Here is a 25913-nt window from a genome sequence, read left to right as displayed (position 1 = left end):
GAACTGCTAATGGCTATCTCCAACACTTCTAGGCACTTATGAAAAATGTGCACATGACTCATGAAGGAGACAGTAAATCACATAGAAAAATTAAAATGACACCAAAGAAACAAGAAAATAACATGCAGCAGCTATCCAAAACTGCCTTTGTGAATGTTGGAAGTTGCTGGAAAAAAAATATGAAGAGGAAAGAATGTGTGACCTTCTGAGCTGCCGTAGAGTTAGTTACTCACTAGACTCGCAGTAATATGAGGTTCAGGTGAGATAATACATGTGAAAAGGTACTTTGAAAGGATAATTGCAAAACTGTCAGTCATTTCATGTTTTTAAAGAGCTTTGGAAATAAAATAAATAAATAAATAAATAAAAATCAAACAAAAAAAACACTGGGCAACTAATTTGACCAGGTACTTCACAAAAAAAAAAAAAAAAAAGAGCTTTGGAATGTAGTGAAGGTCTACATTGGTGGAAATGGGCACAGTATTGCAAATGTGAAACAGGGAAGGAAGTCAGAATGTGAGCAGGGACTATATTGGGAACGGTGCTGCCTCCATAAAGTGGAATCCTATGCAGACTCTGTAAGAATGAGGCCGCCTACATGTAATGATGTGAAACGTTCTCCAAGTGTTCTGTTAAGTAGAAAAAGCAAGATACAGAAAAGTGTGTATGAGACACTAATATCACTTGTGTAAAGAAACCAAAACACATGCACTCTCACTCACACCTGCATCAAACACCTGTGAAAAGAAAACCTCAAGAACCAACAGCAGTAGCTAACTTTGCGGAGGGGACCTAGTGTGCCTCAAGGTGTGAGAGAGATTTAACTTTTCACTGATCCCTCCTGTGTGGCTTTTTTTTACCATATGCGTGTGTTACCCATTCAAAACTAAATATTTTAAAAAAGGGACTTCCCTGGGGGCGCAGTGACAGAATCTGCCTGCCAATGCAGGGGACATGCTGCAGAGCAAGTAAGCCCATGCACCACAACTACTGAGCCTGCACTCTAGAACCCGTGAGCCACAACTGTTGAGCCCACATGCTGCAACTACTGAAGCCCACGCACCTAGAGCCCATGCTCTGCAATAAGAGAAGCCACTGCAATGAGAAGCCTGCACACCACAGCAAAGAGTAGCCCTCGCCGCAACTAGAAAAAGCCTGCGCGCAGCAACGAAGACCCAACACAGCCAATAAAATAAAAATAAAATTTTTAAAAAAGAAATTTAATTGACACTAGATACAGTTAGATAAGATAAAGAAATAACTGGCAGAGGAACTCAATATAAATAAGAAATTCGGATTTCACAAAAGTGAAACATCTGTGAGACTTCGAAATTGTATTCAGTGTATTTATTCTACTTTACTATCCGAAGTTTAGAAAACTGTTTTTTTAAAAAAATGCTTTCTTTCTAGGAATGTAATATTGAACAATTATCTTATAAGATCTTTTGTTTTCCAAAGAAAGGACAGAGCTGACCAATAATTTTGTCCAGGTTCTAATATATGGTTTTTATAATTTTCTTTTCATTACAAGGTTTAATAATGTATATTGTTTTCTTTTTAAAAATTCTCATTATAAAATAGCTTTTAAAATTGTGTATATAATTTCTGTCTTCACAAACTATTACAGAATAAATTGTTACATTAGAGTAAGCTTATTTTATAGCTCCTACAATACCATGAATAGCTATTGTCTAGCTTGTGTAAAAAATCAAATGGATTCTCAGAAACTAGAGTTCAAAACTTTAAATCATTTGGTTAAGAGCAACAGGAAATTGATGTCTTCAAATTGTGAGATTTTATAGACAAACCAAATTGTTTCAGGGTGGGGTGAATGCTGGTTGTAAATTATATATGCAACAATGCTGACCTCAGTGGTGAAATAGGCTGTATTATGTTTTCACATGTGCTATCTGAAAAATGCTACCTAAATCAGTTTTTCTCAGGCTGCTAATGATTAATAAATAAGCGGTTTTCAGTTTTATTTGGAAAGGCAAGTCTCCTCCTTCAGTGGCTACTCCTCCCCTATACATTCCCTTCCTCCATTATTACATATAAGTAATGTTAAAGTGATGACAGTGACACATTCCTACATAGGTTTATTATGTGATATTTTACCGAGCTATCCCTGGAATTCTAGATTTTAAGTTGTATTAAATAAATCTTACAGCAGAGTCAGCATTCACCTTCGTTATTTCTGCTAAAAGGGCTCCAATAAATGGCAATGATTAAGGTATTCATTTACCAGAGTTTCAAAGTGTAAAATACCCAAGTATGTGTGTGTAAAGGACGCACAGATGTGAAAGTGCAGGGTAGATCATCAGGTGATGGATTTCCCCACTTCTCGGGGCTCTGCCATCTAGCTCTAGATGGACCTAGATTCATCATGCACTTAACGGGTCCATGTGGATACAAACAGCCATGTTGGATGTGTTTTCATGTCTCCATATGCACATGTTCTAAACTTCCCCATCTTTGAGGAAAGCTTCTCTGAAGAGGCCAGGATTCATCTGGAACAACAGAGAAAAATCAGAATTTATGTTCTACCCCATCCATTCCTTGGCCCTTATCCTCCCTTTAAAGGTAATGCCATCGGGTGAATGCACGATGCTATCTGGGGATGGTTCGATGAATTGTATTTTAATAGGCATGGACTTTTACAGGGACTTTTACCTATGCTTAGTCTATAGGTAATGTTTACATAAACAAAAAGGCTTAAATGTCCCTTTTCAACTTGTTTATCTTTTCAATTTTATTTAAAGGTATGACATTGGCATTTGCAGGAACATATTTATTGGTGAACTTTGCTCCAAATATAGCTCAGGCCATCTCCGCAAGAACAATACAGTATTACTTTGTTGGCTGGCAGTTCATGATGTATGTGGTAAGAATTTTAAGAATTTCACTATTCCAGAAGCGATATTACCTAGACTACTGGTATATGCAGATGTTGGAGAACTAATATAATCTTTTCTTCTCTGCATTAATATCTCATTAAAATGTAAATATATTTGACCAGTACTACAGTATTTCAAACACTAAATCAGCAGTAAAAGCATCCCTGTTTTCCGGGTATTTTGTCCTTGGGAGTGACCTATCACTGGAACAGTTTTCACAATTTAATGGAATTTAATCTGGCAAATTCCAGAGCAGCATATTTTAGGACAACTCAACATAAAAACAGACAAAAAACCTCTCTCCCCAAGTCAAAGGAAAATACTTGAAGACACATTTTACTTCACTGAATTTTATCCAAGATAGGTATTCTCTTCAAAAAAGCATTAGTTGAGACCAGTGCAATAGCCTGTCTGAGGAAAAGCAGACAGTGGGTAGGATAATACTGAGAGACATGTAAAAGAAAGAACAGAATGAGCTGATGTAGAAATTGGAAGCCACTAATTGGGATATTTTATTTGATGTAGTGGCTGTATCTGGTGGGTATAGAGAATGTGATTGAAATAGACGGTATGTAACTTGTTACAGAAGTCAGTTTAGATTGGAGGGTAAGAATATTCTAGGAAGGGCAGACAGTAAGAAGAAAACTGGGATTGTCTAGATGAGCATTTAACCAAGAACTGAATTGGTAAAATATCAATAGTTGTGAATTCAATAAAAAGAATCGAAGCACACAGAGTCATACATTTCTAGGGTTAGAAGTGACCACAAGAAGCTATCTGGTCCAGTACTCTACCATTAAAACAGGTAAAATAGTATGATCCTGCTTTATACTGATTATATAAAAGTGTGACATTAGCATTTGCAGAGACATGGAGAACTTCGCTCTCAATGTGATGTAACTCAGGATATTACAGCAGGAACTGCATGGTATTACACTATTGTGTGGCCCTTCCTAGTCATGTAACAAGAATTCTATATATTTTACCTTCTCTGATATGTAATTCTGACTACTGGGACAAAAGTGTTTACAGGGCTTTTCTCTTTATAGTTTCTCACTCTGTTCCTTTCTCTTACTCAACAGAGATACTCTGTTTAAAAAAAATTCTCATACTGTACACACCCGTTAATAAACTATACTATTTCCCTTCTAAACACCACCAAAAATTTATTCCCCCTCCACTTTCTCAGCTCCTAGTCACTCCTCACTCATCATAATCTAGTAGATCCCTCCCCACAAATTGCCAAATGGGATTGCTTCTTTTGGTCATGAGTCTTCTTGAACCTTGTGCAGCATTTCCTGATGGCCCACTCTCTTCTCCTTGCATCTTTCTCTTCCCGGGCTTCCTCAGTTTGTTCTCCCTGTTTCTCTTCCTCCTCTCTGATCCGTCCATCCTAGGCTCTTGGTAGGCACCTCCTTCTCTTCTGCCATTCACTCTTATCTCTTTGTGCTACAGACTCACCCAGGGTTTTCTATGGTGATCTCATTGCCTACTCCACCACCATCATTGTTTAGAAAGACTTCCAAATCCAAACCTGCATCCCCTTCCCAGATCTCTTCTGAGCTGCAGAGAAGCTCCACTTATTTTTTTTTAAGCTCTTTGTTGGAATATGATTGCTTTACACTCTTGTGCCAGCTTTTGAGGTACACGAAAGTGAATCAGCTATATTTATACATATATCCCCATATCCCCTCCCTCCCGCGACTCTCTTCCACCCTCCCTGTCCTGGCCCTCTAAGGCATCACCCATCATCGAGTTGATCTCCCTTTGTTATACAGCAACTTCCCACTAGCTATCTATTTTACAGTTGGTAGTGTATATATGTCTATGAGAAGCTGCACTTATTACTCATCCCTGCCTGGATGTTCCATAGATTCCACAAAAGTAACATCTCAAAAACTGGACTCAATATCTTCTCCCCTAAATTCCCTCCTCTCTTAAATTGGAAGGTTCCCCTTACCTCTGCCCTCCATCAACTTTAGGACTGGGCTTCCCAATTCAGAGTAGGCTTCCTCAAGTCTGTCATACTCTGTGTTTCCCTCTCCCCTTTTTATCTTCCTGCTTGTCCACCATACCCAGTTCTTTAACTATTAAAGCTTTCATCAATCAAATCTAAGCACTAAGACTCACTGAGCATTTCGTGATAGTCTAGACTTGAAGTCCTACCAACACATTATTATTCTTTGCCTACAGGCAAAACAAATTCTTCATCCGGTAAGAAAAGGGTCATGGAGTCTGTGACCAAAAAATTAAAAGCCTGAGCTGAATCCTTTGGAGATTAAAGATGTATCAAGACTTATTTCCTGGAATAAACAGCATTGTTTGATGATGATGTATTTTATATTGTTTTAACACCAGAGAAAACATTTTAAAAGAACAAAATTACTTATAAACCTTATAGTTCCACAAAAAAGTACTCTGAAATTAATTGCATTCTTCCATTTTCCAAAGTTAACTCTTCATTCATTCATTTATTCGCTAATTCATTCAACTTATTAGACATCTAGAATATGGAGGAGAATTCCTGAAGCAGGAATTTTATAATCCTGGGAGAGACCCATATTCCTGTAAAATAATAAAAGTATATTTGAAAGTAAATGTCATCAAAAATGTAAATAACTCCAGATATTTATAAGATAACATAAAATAAACCTTTGATAAAGTCACATTTGAAGAATACTATTGGCATTAGACTTTTAGGGGAATAGATCTATATTATCTTAGTTTATCTCAGTTCGGAATTTAATCCATTATATGTTGCATCTCTAAAGACCCTAGAAGTTGTCAATTACATACTAAGATCGTGAGCTGAAGTTTGGTTTAAATCTGTTAAACATCTACGTAATTAATATTTAATCCTTTGATGCGGCAGATTCTGTGCTTTTTCTGAAAACCATAATTACAAAGATCATAATTACAGTAATTAAGATGATCCTTTGAAGTATCATTCATCTAACAGTTTTTGTATTACACTGAGTATAAATGCAACACCTGAACTGCCTTTTGGGGCTGATCAAATAACTAATAAAAATATTTTAAAGTAGGAATAAATTTTACATATCTCAAAAGGGCATTGTAAAGTCATATTGCAGACTAGTTAATAGCATCTCCTTGTATCATGTGTTGACCTGTCCCGGGTCAATATCCTTTTTCCCTTTAAGGCTTACATGAAGTGGAAGCCTCAGCAGCAAGGCTCGGGAGCCTACCATCTGAGCTGGGACTGCTGTGGGCAGGAAGAGGATTTGAGAAGCCTGGTGTCTACAGGCCAGAGAGGAGTGAAGTGTCCTTCGCCCACCCACTAAAACAGACTCTCCCACCTGCTGCTTGCCAAAAAACAACCAGGTTTTCAAGGTCAAACTAGCTTGGAGAGATGCTGTAAAACATACATGGCCCCCTGAAATTCATCATCTCCATTAGCAAGTTAAAAACTAGGAGCCCTTTAGGAAAGAGACAGGGTTAACCTTGTTAATCCTGCCCTACCCAGGCTTCTATGACCACGAGGCCCTTTTCTTGAAGGGCCTTTTTTGTTGAGTAGCAACTGTTAACGCCTCTGCAGAACCCACACGAGAGAACGTGGCTCTGAGCCTCAGTTTCTTCGTATTCTTTGGCAAGCTTGACTGTGGCTCTTTTTGCCCACCCAGATTTCCCCACAGACTATTCAAATGGAAACCTCTGTTGTGAGCATAGAATCCTTCACAAAATCTGCATGGCGCTCATTTTCTCTCCACTGGACAAAGAATTAAATCAGTAGAAGCAGGGGCCCAGCCTGTCATTTGGTGTAAGTCTCTACCCCAAAGCCGATTATTAAGTCAGCCTTTCTGGCAAAAGCCGCTTCAACAACCCACCCACAGGTGTTAAAACCTGAAGGGAGAAAACTGTGTTTAAACAAGGCCCCCGTGTCTGTTGCATGTTCATCTGCTTTGTTGTCTGAATGTAAGTAGCATTTGCAGGTCTGCGCTAGGATGCGCTTTGCAGCCACAGTCGCCAACCTCACTGAGCAGACAGCCCTGTGCCTGCTCCGACCACGTTCCGTCCTTCATCTGCACCACAGCCCTAGACAATGGCAGATGGGGAGAGTGAGTTAGGGAGGTGCAGTGACTTGTCCAAGGTCATGTAAATACTAAGTGGCAGAGCCAGAACTCAAAACCAGGTCGTCCACCTCTGGGGTGCACACTTCTATTCATTTCTCCACGCACCTCTCCATGCAGAGTTAATACAGGCTCACCTCTGAGTGTCAGAGCTTTGTCCAGGCTTGGCCTTAGAAAGGACCTTTTCGGAACTCATTTCTTTTGGACAAGGAAGCTATATCAAAGGCTATACTTTCAGAGAGAACTTTGTGGGAGAAGAGGAGGTGAACGCAGGCTCAGATTGTGGTAGTGGGACTAGGGTTTCCAGTGGTGAACCTTTGTGTATCTCTTTTGTCACGTCATCCCATGGACTGCCAGTGCTCTTTTTACCACTGAAAACAGGGTGATGAATGCCTTTAAACCAAATTGGAGAATGAATCCAGAAAACCCAGAATCAATTCAGAGAACTCATCCTGAAGATTTTGTTCCTCTGGAAGGACTTCAGGTACCCAAACATGAATTCATTTCCTATTATTTCCATAACAAATGGTCACAAACTTAGTGGCTTAAAACAACACAAACTAATTTTCTTACAGTTTTGAAGGTCAGAAGTCCAACACGGGTCTCACGGACTAAAACCAAGGTATTGGCAGAGCTGTATGTCTTGCTAGCGCCCCTGGGGGAGAATCTGTTTCCTTGCCTTTTCCAGCTTCTAGAGGAGGCCAGCATTCCTTGACTTGGGTCTTTCTCATGTTACATCTCTCTCTGACCACAGCTGGGAAGGTTCTCTGCTTTTAAGGACCCTTGTGACTACACTAGGCCCACTTGGATAATCCAGGATAATCTCCGCATCTCAAGGTCCATAGCCTTAATCACATCTGCAAAGCCCCTTTGCTGTGTAAAGTAACATAGACACAAGTTTCAGAGATTAGGACATGGACATCTTGGGATTGGGGGGAGGCATTATTCTGCCTACCAGAACTGTACCACCTAAGCCCTCTGAGCCTTGGTTTCCTCATCTGTAAAATAAGGATAATAATAGCACCCGCCTCCTGAGGTGGTTGTGAGGATTCAGTGAGTTAGTACAAGTAAAACGCGTGGAGAGCATGCACTGTGTGCTATTATTTCTGGCCTCTGCGAGAGCAGTCAGCAAAGCAGCCTCCTCCTGGGTCGCAACAACCTGCAGAAGTCGCAGCTTCTCTGATATTGATTTTTTCAGAGAGGTGGAAGAATGTTGCTAGAAAAAAAAAATCAGCATTAACTCATGCTGCTTGAATATTTTATTCCTGGGAGCTCCCTGATCTCTTGGTACATGACAGAACCCAAGGCCACTACAGTCATCCTGTGAATAATAGGAGCTCATGTTTTACTGATCTGAAGCCACAGAGATGGAGTTTATAAAAAAGTCATACATGATTTTTAAAACTGACAACTACTATCATCCCCCTCCCCACAAAAATTAATAATCAGCACGGTGACAGATTTAGCTACTGTGCTCTGTGCCTCAGCGCGGGAAGAGCTTGCTTCCCTCCAGCAACAAATACAGTGGTCCCAAAGGCTGCTGGGAGCTGTCTGTAACTGTATCACATGAGAAACGGACACCTGTGGGTGAGGGAAGACGAAGCCAAGAGGGATGTTCTGGTTTTGATGGCAGCTTTCAGGAAGACAAAGAGATAGGAGTTGAATAGCTTTTATAGCACAACTTGATTAAATTAAAGGTCTGGCAAATAAGTGCTATAAGGAAACGTTAAAATGATTGGTTTAATTTGCCAGGAAAAGAAAAGACTAAGGGATGAGTTAATCTTCCATATTAGATGAAAAGGTTTTTAAATGAGGAAGATATGGTCCTGCTGCTTTCCGTGCCCACAGAGGATTAAGGGGAGAAACAAACCAACAAGCAAAACCTTGAGTTGGAACAGTAGAGACTTATGTTTATTTAGAGAGGGCTCCATAGATAAAATGCAGTCCTGAAAGTAGTGAAGTCCCTAACTCTCGTCATTTTTAAGAAAAAAATTAGTGCTGGTATTTTTACTTGTCCAGTGTAAACGTTCGTATTTATGATTTCAGTCCAGAGATATTGTGTCTTTGAGGGGGAAAAAAGCTATACCTCAGGTTATCTTAAGGACTTAAAAAAAGGAAAGAAAGCTAAAACAAAAATAAAGTTAGAACTCAAAATTACACTAGAGTTTTCTTAAAGGTAGGAAAATTTTAGACATTCAGTCAATTAATGCTTATTGAACACAGTTTATTAGACATTAGGCCTGTTTTTTGGCAACTTGTTCATAATAAATTTGAGGTGTAATTTACTCATTAATTCCAAAAATACTTATTGAGTGACCAACTGTGTGCCAGGCACTGGAGGGAGAAAAGGTCCCTGTTCTCATAGAGCTGATGTGCTAGTGGGAAACAGGCAAGAAACACATAAACACATGAACAGGTCATGATAAAATGCTCTACGGTAGGTAGCCACCTGAAGTTGGGTTGTGATAGGATGACTGGGTGGCTCTGTTAGATCAGAGTGATCTGGGAGGATCTCTCCGAGGAGCTGAGTGACTAGAAGGAGTCATTGTGCAAACAATAGCTCAGGAAAAGAGTATTCCAGGCAGGGCAAACTGTTAGCGCAAAGGCCCAAAAGCAGGAGCAATCTGAGGACCACAAAGAATTCGGCGGGGCTCTGGGGGGTGAGGCGGGGGGGCGAGAGGGGGACAGAGGGGCATTTGTGGCTGGTGCAGGTTGGACTGTCCAGGAGCCAGCCATACAAGATGATGATGTCCCAGAAATTTCCTGGGGCTTTGTAATCCAGGAGGGAATGTGGATCTTATTCTTAATGTGATAGGAGGTTTAAGCAAAGGAATGACTAGATCTAGTTTGCATTTTTACTACATGTATCATCCTGGATAAATCTCATAAACATAATGCACAGTGAAAAAGAAACAGGCGAGTGAAAGCAAGTATGATTCCACTTGTATAAAGAACAAATGTGCAAAAATAAGCGGCTTCATTTGGGGATACATAGATATTTGATAAACTATAAAGAAAATGAATGGTAAACACAAAAGTCGATGTAGTGGTTCCTGGGGAGGTCGCAGGAGGAGGGGAGTGCAGTAGGGATTGATGGATTCTATTTCTCAGGTTGGGTAGAGGGCACAATGGTACTTATCATATTACTGTAAATACCTTATATGTATGTCATATATATTCTCTATGAATGAAATATTTCATTATCCACATTATATTTTTAAATGATCCTCTTGCTGCTGAATGGCTGGATTGTAAAGAAGCAAGAGTCAAATCAGAGATGAAGTGGAAGCTGTTGCAGTAGTCAGAGAGGGTGGCGGGGAGTGAGGGAAAGGGAGGAGATTTCAGCTTGTGCAGCTGGGCATGCGGTGATGCCATCTCCTGAGGGGGTGGAAGCCCAGGAGGAACAGGCAGGGAAAGTGAGCCATCAAGAGTTAGGTGTTGGGACTTCCCTGGTGGTCCAGTGGTTAAGACTCCCTGCTTCCACGACAGGGGGCACGGGTTCGATCCCTGGTCAGGGAACTAATATCCTGCATGCTTCACAGCACAGCCAAAAAAAAAAAAAAAACAAAGTTAACTGTTGCCCATATTGGTGTGTTATGGCTACTAAACATGCATGTGGAAATGTCTGGTAGACAACTGGAGTTGGGAGGTCAGGACTGGAGATCTGGATTTGGGTGTCATTGCCATGTAGGTGATGTTAGAACTCTGGGTCTGGATCACTGAGGCTCCTTACATTGTTCCCATTCATTCATTCATTCATTCATTTTTTTACTTTTTTTTTTTAATTTTATTTATTTATTATTTTGGGGGAGGGTACACCAAGTTCAGTCATCTGTTTTTATACACATATCCCCATATTCCCTCCCTCCCTTAACTCCCCCCCCCACCCTCCCTCGAGTCCTCCTCACCGTCCCCGTCCCAGTCCTCTAAGGCATCTTCCATCCTCGAGTTGAACTCCCTTTGTTTTTTTTGTTTTTTTTTCCTCTGATAACTTTTTATTTATTTATTTATTTATTTTTTGGGGGGTACACCAGGTTCAATCATCTGTTTTTTTTTTTTATTATTTTTTTATTTTTTTGGGGGGGTACATCAGGTTCAATCATCTGTTTTTATACACATATCCCCGTATTCCCTCCCTTCCTTGACTCCCCCCCCCCTTGAGTCCCCCCCACCCTCCCTGCCCCAGTCCTCTAAGGCATCTTCCATCCTCGAGTTGGATTCCCTTTGTTATACAACAACTTCCCACTGACTATTTTACAGTTGGTAGTATATATATGTCTGTGCTACTCTCTCGCTTCGTCTCAGCTTCCCCTTCACCCCCCGCCCCCTCCCAAACCTCGAGTTCTTCAGTCCATTCTCTGCACCTGCGTCCTTGTTCTTGTCACTGAGTTCATCAGTACCATTTTTAGATTCCGTATATGTGAGTTAGCATACAATATTTGTCTTTCTCTTTCTGACTTACTTCACTCTGTGTGACAGACTGTAGGTCTATCCACCTCATGACATATAGCTTCATCTCATCCCTTTGTATAGCTGAGTAATATTCCATTGTATATATATGCCACATCTTCTTTATCCATTCGTTTGTTGATGGGCATTTAGGTTGCTTCCATGTCCTGGCTATTGTAAATAGTGCTGCAATAAACATTATGGTACATGTTTCTTTTGGGATTATGGTTTTCTTTGGGTATATGCCCAGGAGTGGGATGACTGGATCATATGGTAGTTCTATTTGTAGTTTTTGAAGGAACCTCCAAATTGTTTTCCATAGTGGCTGTACCAACTTACATTCCCACCAACAGTGCAGGAGAGTTCCCTTTTCTCTACACCCTCTCCAACATTTGTGGTTTCCAGATTTTGTGATGATGGCCATTCTGATTGGTGTGAGGTGATACCTCATTGTGGCTTTGACTTGCATTTCTCTGATGATTAGTGATGTTGAGCATCTTTTCATGTGTTTGTTGGCCATCATTTTTTTACTTATTTATTGTTTTTCTCATATATTTATAATTGTCCTTAGGAACTCCAGTCCCCTCCCTCTCAACCCTCATATGATCATTGTTGCAAAAGCAAAAAGAAAAGGGTGACATTCTTGAGGACTTCGTATAGAATAATTTACTCTTTTTCATTTCCAGATTTTAGAAATATTAATTTTCTGCATTCTCCTATATTTCTATAAAAGAAGAGGAATAAAACACATTGTGATTCTGCTAACCCTGGTGGCACTTCTAGGTAAGGATATATTTTGTTTTCTAATTCTCTAATCTAGCCATGTTAAGTCATAAAAAAGTTTAAAGGAAAATATTTGAGCATTCTATTTTTTCTCAGTTTTCTACTTTTCAATTCTGATCTATAGAAAGAAACTGTCTCAATTATGCAAATTATACTTTGCATGTCCATTGCTACAATTGATGTGTTTAATTTTTAATATATTTAAGGATTTTACTTCTTGATAATTTTTTTTGCTCTGGCAATTTGGGGATTTTTTTCTTAGTAAATAATTGAAGAATATTAAAAGAGAAACAAATGAATAAACTCAATTGAAACTTTTGTATCAGAAATTAGTTATCTAGGCCTATCCTGTTTACATTAAAAAAAAAAAACAACTTTAAAACATGGCTAATATGAAACAAAAGTGAGCAGTATGGTTTTCTTAAATACAGGCTTTCTTTCATTCATTACTTACCTACCCATTTCCTTTTTCTCCAGAGGCATCTTTTAAGATTTGAAAACTGATACTTATATAAACCCTCTATATATTTTTAAGTCTATTTTCCCTCCCCACTACTCCTCCATCTCTCTCTCTCTCTCTCTCTCTCTCTCTCTCTCTCTCTCTCTCTCTGTCTCTCTCTCATATATATATCTCAACACTGGGAGACCTCACTAATCATTTGGGAAATTCCCTTTTTAAAAATTTATTTATAATTCCTTCTTTGCCAGTAAGATGACCCATCCATCACATGTTGTTTACTCTAACTTTGTACATTGTATTTATACCTTTGGGGCAGCTGCAGCTCCCATGTTCATGAGGTGCTGCAGATTTCATTTCTTCATTTCATCAGCTCTCCCTTGAATTGGAAGATTTGCATTTGCAGTGGTTACTTATAGAAACAAATTTGCTCTAGAGCACATTCAGGTATGCCAAAAGAACAGAGAAGAAACTTTATATTTTTTTTCTCCCTAATTACCAGGTAGGAAGAACACTAAGAGAAAAGACGTACATTATGCAGGAAAATATTGAAAATAAAGGAAATTTTAAATAGAAAAGTAAAATAACAGAATTAAGACCATACATATCAGCTTTGATCGTAAGTGTAATTGGGGTGAGTTTACCGAGTAAAAAAGAAAGATTTCCAAATTGGACTTGAAAAATTCTCATATTGATTTTGAAAAAGATTCTGGAAATTGGGTTCGGCCAGTTTGCTCTGGTTCAGCTCTATAAGGGTTATTGAAGCAGCACCCTTTGTGATTGGCCCCGGTGGTTGTGAAATATTTTGACTTCATACATAAATTTCATCTAAAACAAGGTAACGTGGATTGAAAGCAAAAGAAAGCCGGTCATAATGTTACCATCTAAGTTACAATCAAGGCAGAAGCATTCAATGCAACAGAGGATGCTGGAGGCTCCCCTACTAGTATTTAGTTGCTAATCAGAGTAGGACTGGGCTTGGAAGGAGGCGGCACCAGGGGACAGGGACCCTCAGTAGACGGGGCAGCAGCTGTTTCAGAAACTACATTAACAGAAATATAAGAGGAGCAGGCGACTTCTCTTCGCTCATGGAAATAAGTAGACAGAAAAATATGTAAAATTAGAAACTGAATGCTTCATTTTGATCTGGCAGCTCTAATGTTGAACTCTAAATCCAGAAAGCAGAGACTGCACCTTCCTTCAAGTGCCTGTGTAACATGTACAAAAGCTAATCTTATAATTGGCCACAAAGACATTTTTTGATAAATTCCAGGAAGTTGAAATAGTACAGACCACATTTTCAGATCACAGTGAAATAAAAAAAGAAAATTATAACAAAAATAGAAACCAGTAAAACTGTATCACCTGGGAATGTTAAACACTGCTTAAACTGCAGCTGGGCCAACGCAGAAACCACAACTTCATTACAGCATATATTTCTTAACTTATTATGAAAACACTTAATATTAAACCTATAGTTTATGACTAATGCTGTATTCGGAAGGAAATTCATTGCTTTAAATGTGAGTCAATATAGCACTCAACTCAAGAAGTTAGGGGGGAAGAGCACTGAAATAAAGCTGAGGCAAGCAGAGAGGAGCAGTTAGTAAAGATAAAGGCAAAAATTAATGAGATAGAAAACAGAAAAGCAATGGAGCGATACGTAAACCCACGAATCAGCTCTGATGAACTTGGACTAAACTGAAAAGGCTGATTTTTAAACATGGGTTAGCATAAGGTAGAGCAAAAATGGTACATTATAATGATGAAGGTAATTCGTGTCTACTGTTGAGAATTAAGAAAACAGAGAAAGACAACAAGAACATATAAAATATAAAATATTTTAATATAAAATATAAAAATCCGTGTAATTGAACACTGCAGCAATACGATGGGAGTGTGTCTGGGCCCCTGGAAAAGTTAGTTTACCAACAGATTTCAGAAGAACAGTGGCTGTCGACACAATAATTGCCCTTTAGGTGATTTTCCTACAGATGTTGGCAGAATGATATACAAAGATTTGTGTTCAAGGATATTCATCACAACCTCATTTTTAATACCAAAAAAAAAAAAATGGATACAATCTAAATATCCAAGAATAAGGAATTCCCAAAATACATTCATACAAAGGCATACTCTCCAGCCAATAAAAATCATTCTTTAGAAGAATACTTATCGGCATAGAAAATACTTAATGGTGATGGAAAATAGGTTCCTAAGTAGTATATACTGTTCGATTCACATGTTATGATGTATTCATTCTTAGCAATAGAAAAATAACTACAAAGAGTCTCAAATGTTAAAGATGATTTGGGGATGAGTGTTGAGATTACAGGTGATTTTTATTTTTCTTTCCAGACTTTTCTGCATTTTCCAAATTTTTGTAAACAAGCATGTATACTTTTCTAATTAAAAAAAAAAATGGGTTTAAAGGTTATTCATAATCCCAGTGCCTAGAGATAACCACTGGTAGTATCTTTTTTTTTTTTTTTTTTTTTTTTTTTGGCACACGGGCTTAGTTGCTCCGAGGCATGTGGGATCTTCCTGGAGCAGGGATCAAACCCGTGTCCCCCACATTGGCAGGCGGATTCTCAACCACTGCGCCACCTAGGAAGCCCACTGGTAGTATCTTGATGTAGTTTCCTCTAGCCATTTTTTCTGTGCCTATGTAAGTATTTTCTATTTTTATATCTACAACGTTAGAATGATACTGCATCACAGTTTGGCATTCCCACCCATCCTCATTAGCCACCCTCCCCCACCGCCCACCCTTAAAAAATTTAGAAGTACTCAACACCAGCCTAGAAATAACTTGCAGAGTTACAGTAAACAGTGATTACTCAGGTGGTGATTATGCATGCTTTGAAAATATAATGATTAACTCTAGCAACTCATAGTAGGCTTAGCTGTTTAATAAAAAATTCTAGTTTTGTTTTTGTTTGGTATTTAAGTATGCTTTAATATCAGATGGTGGTTGGATCAGGTGGCCTTTGCAATCCTGAGGTTCGGAGGTGAAGGGAACAGTGTGTTCAAGTCTTTTCTCCGTTAGTGATCCCTTTGGGAAACCTGGCTGGCTGTTCAGACCACAAGCACATCACCACATTGTGCTCTAATTTCAAGCCAAGTGTTTAGGAGGAAACCAGGGTCCCTCAAGAGCTAACCTGATGAACTTAAACCATCAAGGGACATACATGTCTACAGATATTTTAAATTTCTAGATTAGCTAAAATATGACTGTGTTCATAATCTACAGAAAATATGTAAAATGATCAAGTCAGAAAACATTTAAGGTAAAGAAGGGCCCAGCTGTAAGGGCCTTTTTGTTCAGTTTGGGGGTTTGTTCTTAGAATTCGTCAACTGGTCTCCTCTGTTAATTATGACTTTTAACAGAAAGAAAATGCCTAATTTGGAAGTGTGCCCTGGTACCCTTCAAGTCAAAGTATGTTTTTGGTTTTTGGAAAACTGGGCTTTTCCTGGTTGTCCATCACCAGCTATTTTATGTGTATATATGTGTGTGTGTGTGTATATATATTTCCTTTTATATATATTTATACATATTTTATATATATATTCTTTATATATATCCTTTTCAAAAGCTAAAAGGAATAAAGCTCATATATTAGATCAAAGGTAGTATTTCTTCACATCGCCTTTAACTTACAGATATTTGACTTCATGAAAAAAATTTTTTTTAACTTTCTGTGGGTTTCAGCTAAATTATGGAATCATATGCAACAGTACTTTCAAGGGACTGAAGACAAAAAGAAAACACTGTCTTCTTCCTACACAGATACCATGTCTCCAGAAAATGCTTCCTTGCTTTCATATTGATATAACCTTATCAAGTCACTTTTTCCTCATTGCTACTTGGAACCTATGAGAAACTTGTTCTCATAGGGATAAGTTGTTCTTTAGCATAGAAAATAAATAGACATTGCTTATGTAAATCTTAGATTTGTGGTCGACTCTGAAAAATGAGTACTCAGCTCTGTCTTGCTTACTGTTAGCATCTTTGTCAAAACATATTTTTAATGAAACTTCTAGGTGTTTACTAACAAGGGGGCTCATACGTAGACTTAGTACAACTCTTAGTAGACTCATGGAGTGAGTTGCTTTTCACTTTCCAGTCTCCTTATCTGGTCGGCTTTACATTTTTTCACTATAGTTTAATAGTTATTTTCCCATTAATGTCACATGGGCAGTCTGCCTTCGCTTATCTCCTCCTGTCATTGTTTTCTTCCTTTCCCATCTACTAGTAATTATAACCTCCGCAGCATCCTTTCAACAGTGAGGGCTGGAAAATAAGCATCTTGCTCCAAATATAAGAAGCACGCAGTCACACAGCAGATCTTTAACTGATTTAAGCAAATGGAAAGCCCAGTGCAGCTTGAGCAACAGGACTACTGCTTGGCTGGTGTCACATCCTACCCTTCACCTCTCACAGCAGTCTTCATTCTTAAATCATAATAGGGGTATTTACTACTCTGCCAGGTAAAGTTATTTATTTGTAATTCTATCTCAAATATGTATTTTATTTGTATTTTGTGTTTTCTTTTTCAGCCTCATTGACTGTTATTTCAGTAAAAGCCGTCTCAGGCATGATCACTTTTTCTGTGATGGATAAAATGCAGCTAACTTATCCCATCTTCTATATCATGTTTATCATCATGATAGCATCTTGTGTTTTCCAAGTCAAGTAAGTTAGCTCCTACATACTCACTGATCTTTCAACATTCCTGTGCTTCTCTGAGCATTAATCTTTATTGGCTTCAGATGATAATTAAAATTAGATGCAAATGACTTCTAAGAGTGAGGAGTCTATGCTTATCCTCAGACAATATGCCTGGCTTTATCCTTCACATCCAATAATAAGTTTTTACGAAGCATTGCCTTCACGTTTTGTGAGTTCTAAAGTGTGGCCATAATCCAGCTCAGTGCACTTTGATACTTTCCTGATGCTCTTCTGCTTGTAATTAATATCCATCGCACACAGGTTGTCATTAGCAATAAATCAAAGGGGTAGGTCCACATCCAGGATTTCATTCTAAATATAGGAAATACATGAACCCTTCACCTTCGTTTCTTAGCTCATACTCATTAATTGCCCAGAGATGGACAAAACCAGACGTTTGGCCAGGAGGGAAATCCTTTCCCCCAAAACTTTGCATCTTTAGCCAGAATTTTCTTTGCACCCATGGGATTGCAGAATGATTGTTTTATGTTTCTCTTGGGGCCTCACAGTGGCGACATGGAACATTTTTAATTTCTGCTCTTGTCTCGCCCCACCTCCATCTGCTGCAGTCACTTCCCCTCCATTTCACATCATGATTTTGCCTTTGCTGCTAGGTTTTCCTGAGTCCACCAGAAAGTTTTCTGTTTACCCCAAAATGCAATGCAAGAGCACCAGCCCAGTGCCAGCCAGGAAATCAGAGCCCAAACTTTGGAAGAAACTGGTTCCTTCCTTAGGTGCTAGAAGTCAAGTCTAATTGTTACCAGTTGAATATGGACCCTGTTGTAAGGGATGTGTTACAGGAGAAATCCAGTGTTCTGTCACTGTTTCACTTGCCATAAACAAACTGTTTCTTTTGTTTGTTTATAAGACCAAGTGTGTTTCTAATACTTACATCTTGCTATTTTGTTTCATCTCTTTTCTTCTGAATTAATCAGTACTGTTATAAGAGCTTTCAGAATTTACAGATGAGCTTCATTATCTTTAAACTCAGCTTCATGAATTTAAAAGCCAGATTCAATTGAAGAGAAACTACATTCCCAATTATCCTAGTTTCAGTCTCTGCACCTTTCACACTAGAACTATGTGACCACACTAGAACTTTAGAACCATGTTCTCAGCCCTGGCCTCCCGTTACAATTATATCACCTGAGGAAGTTTGTTTGTACATATATGTATACATGCACATATATACTTACATGCCTGTGTACATGCATGTGTTTATGTACATGCATATGTGTTTGTGTACATGCATATGTGTTTTTATACATGCATGCTAGTATACACCCACACAGAAGAGGACTCGGGCTCTACCCACAAATTTTTTTTTCAATTACTCTAGAATAGGACCTAAACATCAGTGCTTTTTTAAGGGCCCAGGTGATGTCAATGCAATGCATTGCTTCAGAAAAGTCCCTGACAGGGCTTCACAGCACAGTTGTAGGAACCTGAACCGTGTTGGCGGGCAAAGTGGGAAGCTGAGCTCCCACATGTGCTCTGCAGCTGGAGGGCTGAGCATTGTTTTTGAAACATTAAACATTCCTTTACTTCTCCATCTTCTTTCTTGGCACGTGGCTTGTCAAGGGATAGCTATACCATTCCCCAGATATGATATTTAACAGATTCTAGAGTCTCTCCTAATGAATCAGCCCCAGTGTGATACAGGTCCAGCAGCTTGAATCACTTCCAACTCAAACTTCTGTGGCCTCCAAATATGATTAATTGCTTTTCATTGTTACTGTTGTTGGTTTAAACAGACCGTAAAACCTGACATCTGATCTCATACATCAGATGCACATAAGCTGTGACTGCTGAGTGGAAATGCCCTTTCACTGCACTTCCTTTCCCTTTGTAGTTGTAGCTAAAGAACATGCTTTTCTCGATGTTATTGTTAACTTATTGTTGAGTGTCTTAAAGACAGAGCTTCAGAAGTGTCTTCTGCTCTAGGCTCCTGAATCAAGCCACAAAACTCTACAGTACAGCGACGGTGGTGCCTGTCAACCACATTTTCTTTACAACCAGTGCCATTATTGCAGGTGAGTTTTGGCTTTCTATACTTAGATAATTCTACCCCCACAACAAGCATAAATGAGGTCTGTCTCTGAGTAATGAGAAAATCAAGGAATCCTTTGGTTATCAGGAATGTACAGCCCACATCCTCCCAGCCACCACCCAGTGTCTGAATTTCCTCCATAACATCCTCCAGGAGAGGTTATTCTACTTTGCGTGAATGTTCCCCAGTGCCCTCTGTCCCCTGAGACAGTTCAGTCCAGCTTTGAATCACTCCAATTATTTGTAGAACTCTAATTATTAGAAAATACTTCCTTGTATTGGAACTGAAATTAGTTCCCTGCGAATTCAAGATGCTCATCTTAGTTCTGCTTTCTGGAGTCTTCTTCTTGCCAGCCCTTCTGATAATCAGAGCAACTGAAGGGTCCTCTTGTGTCCTGTCTCTGGGCCAAACATCCCCAGTTCCATTAACTCTTCCCTAACCACCTGCATCGAAGAGTGGGATCCAAAAGTGAATCCAGTGTTCCAGGGAAAGCCAGAAATATGAGAATAGAAACTATTACCTTTGCTGTTCTGGCCTCTGTTTTTCTATTATTGCAGTTCTTTTCTTTCTATGGACAATTTTTAGAATATGACAAAATAGTGTTTAAAAAAAGTATAAATTTGAAACTTGGTCCAGACAAAAATACAGTAGATTCAGGTATATCATTCGTAAATTTGGTACTGGTATACCCTAGTTCATTGGCTTATTGGATATATTTACTACCTTGTCTTATTGGGACCTCATTTTCCAATGCAAAGTTTATGTATTTTGAAGGTAATTAGGGAATATCTGTTGCCTAATGGACATATCTTTTTTATTTCATGGCAAACAGTGTGACTGCCAGTGGGCAGTTTTTAAATGTAATTAATGCATTTTCTGTTTCCCAAAATTGAACCTTACTTTTAAAGAGAAAGATTATATCTGAAAACATCTAATTTTTTTAGCATTTTATGCTTGTTGACAAAAGAAAGTAACAAAAGATTGTACACTTGTGTGTCCTAGAATTATTGAAAAAGAAAAAGAGCAGGGCCAAAGACAATGATAGGCATGACATATACCATAATAGTTAAGATGACTGTGCTAAAGATGCGTAAAACATGTAGTTCCCCTGAAAAGAAGGTTTTGTAAGAGGACCAACAGGGCTGGATCTGAATACTTAGCACATCAAGTAATTGATGAGTCAGGGAAGCTGGAACTTTCTGGGAGTGATAACAGTTCATCTGAAGTTACTGAAGTGTAGAATGGAGGTGAAGCTTCTTGACTTACTGCTCCTCTTTGCCCCCATCAAAAAAGTATAGCTTAAAATTAAAATGAGATACCATATTTTGCTTGCTAAATTAGTGAAGCTTTTGTTTTGCTCTTTTTATTGCAATAATCAATGCTGACAAGGCTGAAGTGTTGCGGGCACTCTTGTGGAGTCAGGTACCATGGTACCACCCTCCTAAAGCTGAGTTTCACAGCCTTTATCAAGAGCCTTAAAAAATGTTTCTACTCTTTGATTCTACAACTCAAAAACAAAAAACAACCCAATTTAAAAAATGGGCAAAGGACTTGATTAAGACATTCCTTCAAAGAAGATGTACAAACGGACAACAAACACATGAAAAGATGCTCAACATCACTAATCATTAGGAAAATGCAAACCAAAACCACAAGAAGGGACTTCTCTGGAGGCGCAGTGGTTAAGAATCCGCCTGCCAATGCAGGGGACACGGATTCAAGCCCTGCTCCAGGAAGATCCCACATGCTGCGGAGCAACTAAGCCCGTGCGCCACAACTGCTGAGCCTGCACTCTAGAGCCCATGAGCCACAACTACTGAGCCTGCACTCCACAACTACTGAAGCCCATGCTCCTAGAGCCCGTGCTCTGCAACAAAAGAAGCCACTACAATGAGTAGCCCGCATACTGCAACAAAGAGTAACCCCCTCTCTCTGCAACTAGAGAAAGCCTGCACGGAGCAATAAAGACCCAACGCAGCCAAAAAATTTTTCTTAAAAAATTTTAATTAAAAAAAAAAAAGACAAGACCACAAGAAGAAACCACTTCACATCCATTAGGATGACTACTAGCAAAATTAAATTAAATTAAATTAAATTAAATTAAATTAAATTAAATTAAATTAAAATAAAAAAGTGTTGGCAAGTAGATGAAGAAATTGGAACCCTTGTGCACTGTTAGTGGGAATGTAAAATGGTGTAGCCACTATGGGAAACACTATGGCAGTTCCTCAAAAAATTAAGCATAGAATTGCCATCTGACCCAGCAATTCTACTTCTGGGTATATGTCCAAAAGAATTGAAAGTAGGGATTCAAACACATATTTGTACACCTAGGTTCATAGTAGCATTATTCACAGTAGCCAGATAGCAGAAGCAACATAAATTGACAGATGAATGGATAAAGAAAATGTGGTGTAGTCCTACAATGGAATATTATTCAGACATCAAAAAGGAAGGACATTTTGATACATGCTACAACACAGATGAACCTTAAGGACTTTATGCTAAGTGAAACAAGCCAGTCCCAAAGGGCAAATACTGTATGATTCCACTTATATGAGGTATCCAGAGTAGTCAGACTTATAGAAATGGAAAGTGGAGTGGTGGTTGCCAGGGGCTGGGGGAGGTGGAAATGGGGAGTTGTTTAATGGGTATGGAGTTGCAGTTTTATGAGATAAAAGAGTTCTGAAGATTGGTTGCACAACAGTGTGAGTACAGTTGGCCCTCTATATCCACAGTTCTGCATCTATGGATATAACCAATAATGGATAGGAAATATCCCCTCCCCCCCAAAATTCCAGAAAGTTCCATAAAGCAAGAATTTAATTTGCTACATGATAGCAATTATTCACATAGCATTTACATTGTATTAGGTATTATAAGTAATCTAGGTATGATTTTTTAATATATTTATTTAATTTATTTATTGGCTGTACTGGGTCTTCACTGAGGCACACAGGCTTACTCTAGTTGCTGCGAGCAGGGGCTACTCTTCATTGTGGTGCACAGGCTCCTCATTGTGGTGGCTTCTCTTGTTGCAGAGCACAGGCTCTAGGCACATGGGCTTCAATAGTTGCGGCACATGGGCTCGATAGTTGTGGCACACAGGCTTAGTTGCTCCACAGCATGTGGGATCTTCCTGAAGCAGGGCTTGAACCTGTGTCCCCTGCATTGGCAGGTGGATTCCTAACCACTGCACCACTTAGGAAGTCCCTAGAGATGATTTAAGGTATTGGTGGAGGATGTGTGTAGGTTATATGCAAATATTATGCCATTTTATATAAAGGAGTTGAGCTTCCTCGGATTTTGGTATCCATGGAGGGGTCCGACAACCAAATCCTCTGGACACTGAGTGACGACTATATACTTAACACAACTGAACTGTAAACTTCAAAATGCTTAGGATGGTGGGACTTCCCTGGTGGTGCAGTGGTTAAGAATCTGCCTGCCAATGCAGGGGACACAGGTTTGATCCCTGGCCCAGGAAGATTCCACACACTGTGGAGCAACTAAGCCTGTGCACCACAACTACTGAGCCTGTGCTCTAGAGCCCATGAGCCACAACTGCTGAGCCCATGTGCTGCAACTACTGAAGTCTATGCACCTAGAGCCCGTGCTCTGTAACAAGAGAAGCCATTGCACTGAGAAGCCCACGCACTGCAACGAAGAGTAGCCTCTGATCACCACAAGTGGAGAAAGCCCACACACAGCAACAAAGACCCAACGCAGCCAAAAATTTAAAAATTAAATTAAAAAAAATGTTTAGGATGGTAAATTTTATGTTGTGTGTATTTTACTACATTTTTTTTTAAGTTTTTACTCTTTAAAATAGAAATTCCTCCTAAAGTGACAACAAAAAAAAATCCTAAAATACTGGGAAAAAATACGTATAGAGAAGTTTATTGACACTTTACAAAAGCAAAAACATTTGAAATAATTCAAAATGTCCTTCGAGAAATGAATATTATGGGGCACCAGCTTAGAATAACAAGACATTAAAATGATTACAAGGAAGTGTGTAATAACATGGAGAAATGCTTCAGAAGTGTTGATTCATTCAACAAATATTCATCAGAATGGGACATGGCTTGTTCCTGTAGGACGTTTATTCTCTAGGTGAGGAGACAGACTTCAGACTGAGACAGCCCCCAGACTGAGACAGCCCCTCTCTTGTTCCCTGTGGTATCTGCACCACCTCAGTAGCAGCTGGCACTCAATAAATATTTGTCGACAGGGTAGCAAAGCTAACACCACACACACACACACACACAAATTTGATTCCAGGTAATATATAATTTAAAGATAACTTATTTAATAAAAACTCTATGAAGGCTTTGGGACCATAGGCCAAGAAGAAATCAAGGAGACTAACGAGGAGAGAAGAAAAGCTCATCGGAGTATGGGACACATCCGCATTTCCCTTCACCCAGAAGGAAAGCCCAGAAGAAGGAGATGAGAGAGAGGGCTGGTGGTGAGAACTGGAGTGCATCAGCATCCTCCAGTGCCTGAGTAAGCATGTGGCCAGACCCACAGGCTGCAGGGTGCTGCCAAACCTGACAGCAGTGCTGTGTCTAAGGCCCAGAGTCCACCTGGATGCACAGGTCAGGCGTGCTGACCCCTGGCTTAAAACTGTAGGTGGGAAATGTCACTCGAGTTTTGTTTTCTTGCATGTTCCAGTGGGACGAATCTTGGACTGGATAAGAAATTTCTGTTGGCAAAAGTTGTGTTGATGCTGCTGATTTCATAATGATTTTTATTATATTATGTAGACATTATATAAAGTCTACAAATCTGTGTTCTTTTGGAATCATTGAAAATGTTAGTGTGGCATGCAAATATTTTTAAGCTACTGGATGTGCATTTTAAGAGTAACTATACTTAGAAAAAATAATATATTAATTTGAAAAACAATATGTAGCCATTGTAAATATTTTTACCCTAAAATTAATTTTACCTTCTATTTCTATTATAGGTATTGTATTTTATCAGGAATTCCTTGGTGCAGATTTTCTCACTATATTTATATATGTTTTTGGGTGAGTAAATGTCTCAGAGGTAAGGTATGTGAAATCCTATTACTTTTATGTGAGGTTTTTGGCATTGTACCTGAGGCATAGAAAATTGGAAAATAATATGAGAAACATCAGTTTCCCGAGCTCCTAAAAGAAACATATTTTTCAACTTAACACCCTACCCAGGGCTCAATGTCTTTGTGATTTAAGTATCCCTCTGAGGTTCTCAAACATTGGGGATTTTTGGTTCCAGCCAAAATCAAGGTAAATCCACTGGCCCTTGTAGCTACTTCAGCTTTTTATTCCCTTTCAGACCTACCCCACACTCAGGAACCCGTAGGTTAGATCTCAATCAGGGAACCACGGGTGCCTCTAGGATCACCTAGGATAAAAGGCCAAGACTGGGGCAGATCCCTACCTTTGGATCTAACAGCGTCAGACTGGTGCCATCCCTCTCTTGTGTCTGGGTATCCAGCTTTAATCCTGCCTAGAGATTTGGTGGACAATCACTGCTGGCATTCTGGCAAACAGAGAGCAGCACTTTGACAGAATATCGCCAGTGTCTCGATTCTTCTGTTGGTTCCAGCTGGCACTCTGTGAATGCTTAGTTGCTTCTTGATGTGGTATTCTGCATGACCATAGTTATGCAAACTTGAGCCCAGACTGTTTTCAGTGTAGAAAACCATTTATCTTGAAAATTCAATTTCATAAGATTTTTGGGCGAGGCTAAACTTCTGGGTTCTGGAAACTATGACTATTCTTGTCGCCAAGGACGACGAAATTTCTTAGAAAATTAAAGAATAAATTATTTTTTTCTCATGTTGCATGTCAGTAATGGGTCTGAGCATGCATGGATAGAAAATGAGACCTCGTGTCTACCCAGAGGGTGTAGAGCCTGACTTAGCCTCCAGATGGTAAAAACCTGGGGCAGAGATGTGTTGGAAGCTGCCCAGGTCTTGGTTCTGGGGACGGATGTTATTGGCTGCAGCCATTAAGACAAGTTCTAGGCAGCTTACCATGAGAAATAGAAAGAATAAAACTGGTGGAGTGCATGTCATCATGTAGAGTCTGGAGTTTAGTTACTTAACACCATGAGTTCTTTCAGTGATCCTGTGTTCTTTATTAACATCATTCTTACAGGTGTTTTCTGTCATTCCTTGGTGTGGTTTTGGTCACAAGAAATCGAGAAAAGGAACATCTGCCACAGTCTTACATTGATTTTGGAAATGTTCCTGGTAAAACTGTATATTCCTTAATTTATGATAGAAAATCTTATCCTTACAAATTGATCATTGCTGGTATGATTTGGGGTGTTAAATTAATGTGAAACTTAATTCTCAACCTCAAAAAAAGGTACATTTAATGATGAAACCAAATGTGATAGTTTAACTGTAAATGTTACTAATCATTTATTTGAATATTGGCTTCGCACAGAACACTGGGGATAG

At 39.1% G+C, this 25913-nt stretch overlaps 1 protein-coding gene across 8 annotated transcripts in view; it reads left to right on the top strand.

The window, feature by feature from the left end:
* The window catches only part of NIPAL2 (NIPA like domain containing 2), a 70360-nt gene that overhangs the window by 42459 nt on the left and 1988 nt on the right, over nucleotides 1-25913 (top strand). For 3 of the 8 annotated variants that reach the window (XM_057735161.1, XM_057735157.1, XM_057735155.1), the window contains 6 exons: nucleotides 2760-2881; nucleotides 12118-12214; nucleotides 17232-17367; nucleotides 19348-19436; nucleotides 24426-24489; nucleotides 25606-25700. In XM_057735161.1, the coding sequence (XP_057591144.1) occupies nucleotides 2762-2881; nucleotides 12118-12214; nucleotides 17232-17367; nucleotides 19348-19436; nucleotides 24426-24489; nucleotides 25606-25700 (601 nt within the window). In that variant the 5' untranslated portion in view covers nucleotides 2760-2761. Of the gene's footprint in view, nucleotides 1-2759; nucleotides 2882-12117; nucleotides 12215-17231; nucleotides 17368-19347; nucleotides 19437-23784; nucleotides 23963-24425; nucleotides 24490-25605; nucleotides 25701-25913 lie in introns of those variants that run through there. The other 5 variants (XR_009053741.1, XM_057735160.1, XM_057735158.1 and 2 more) reach the window with 5 other exon arrangements.

The sequence above is a fragment of the Hippopotamus amphibius genome, chromosome 5, assembly GCF_030028045.1.
Source record: "Hippopotamus amphibius kiboko isolate mHipAmp2 chromosome 5, mHipAmp2.hap2, whole genome shotgun sequence".
Lineage (NCBI taxonomy): Eukaryota > Metazoa > Chordata > Mammalia > Artiodactyla > Hippopotamidae > Hippopotamus > Hippopotamus amphibius.
Note: the sequence above shows the minus strand (reverse complement) of the source record. Positions and strands in the feature narration are given on the sequence as shown.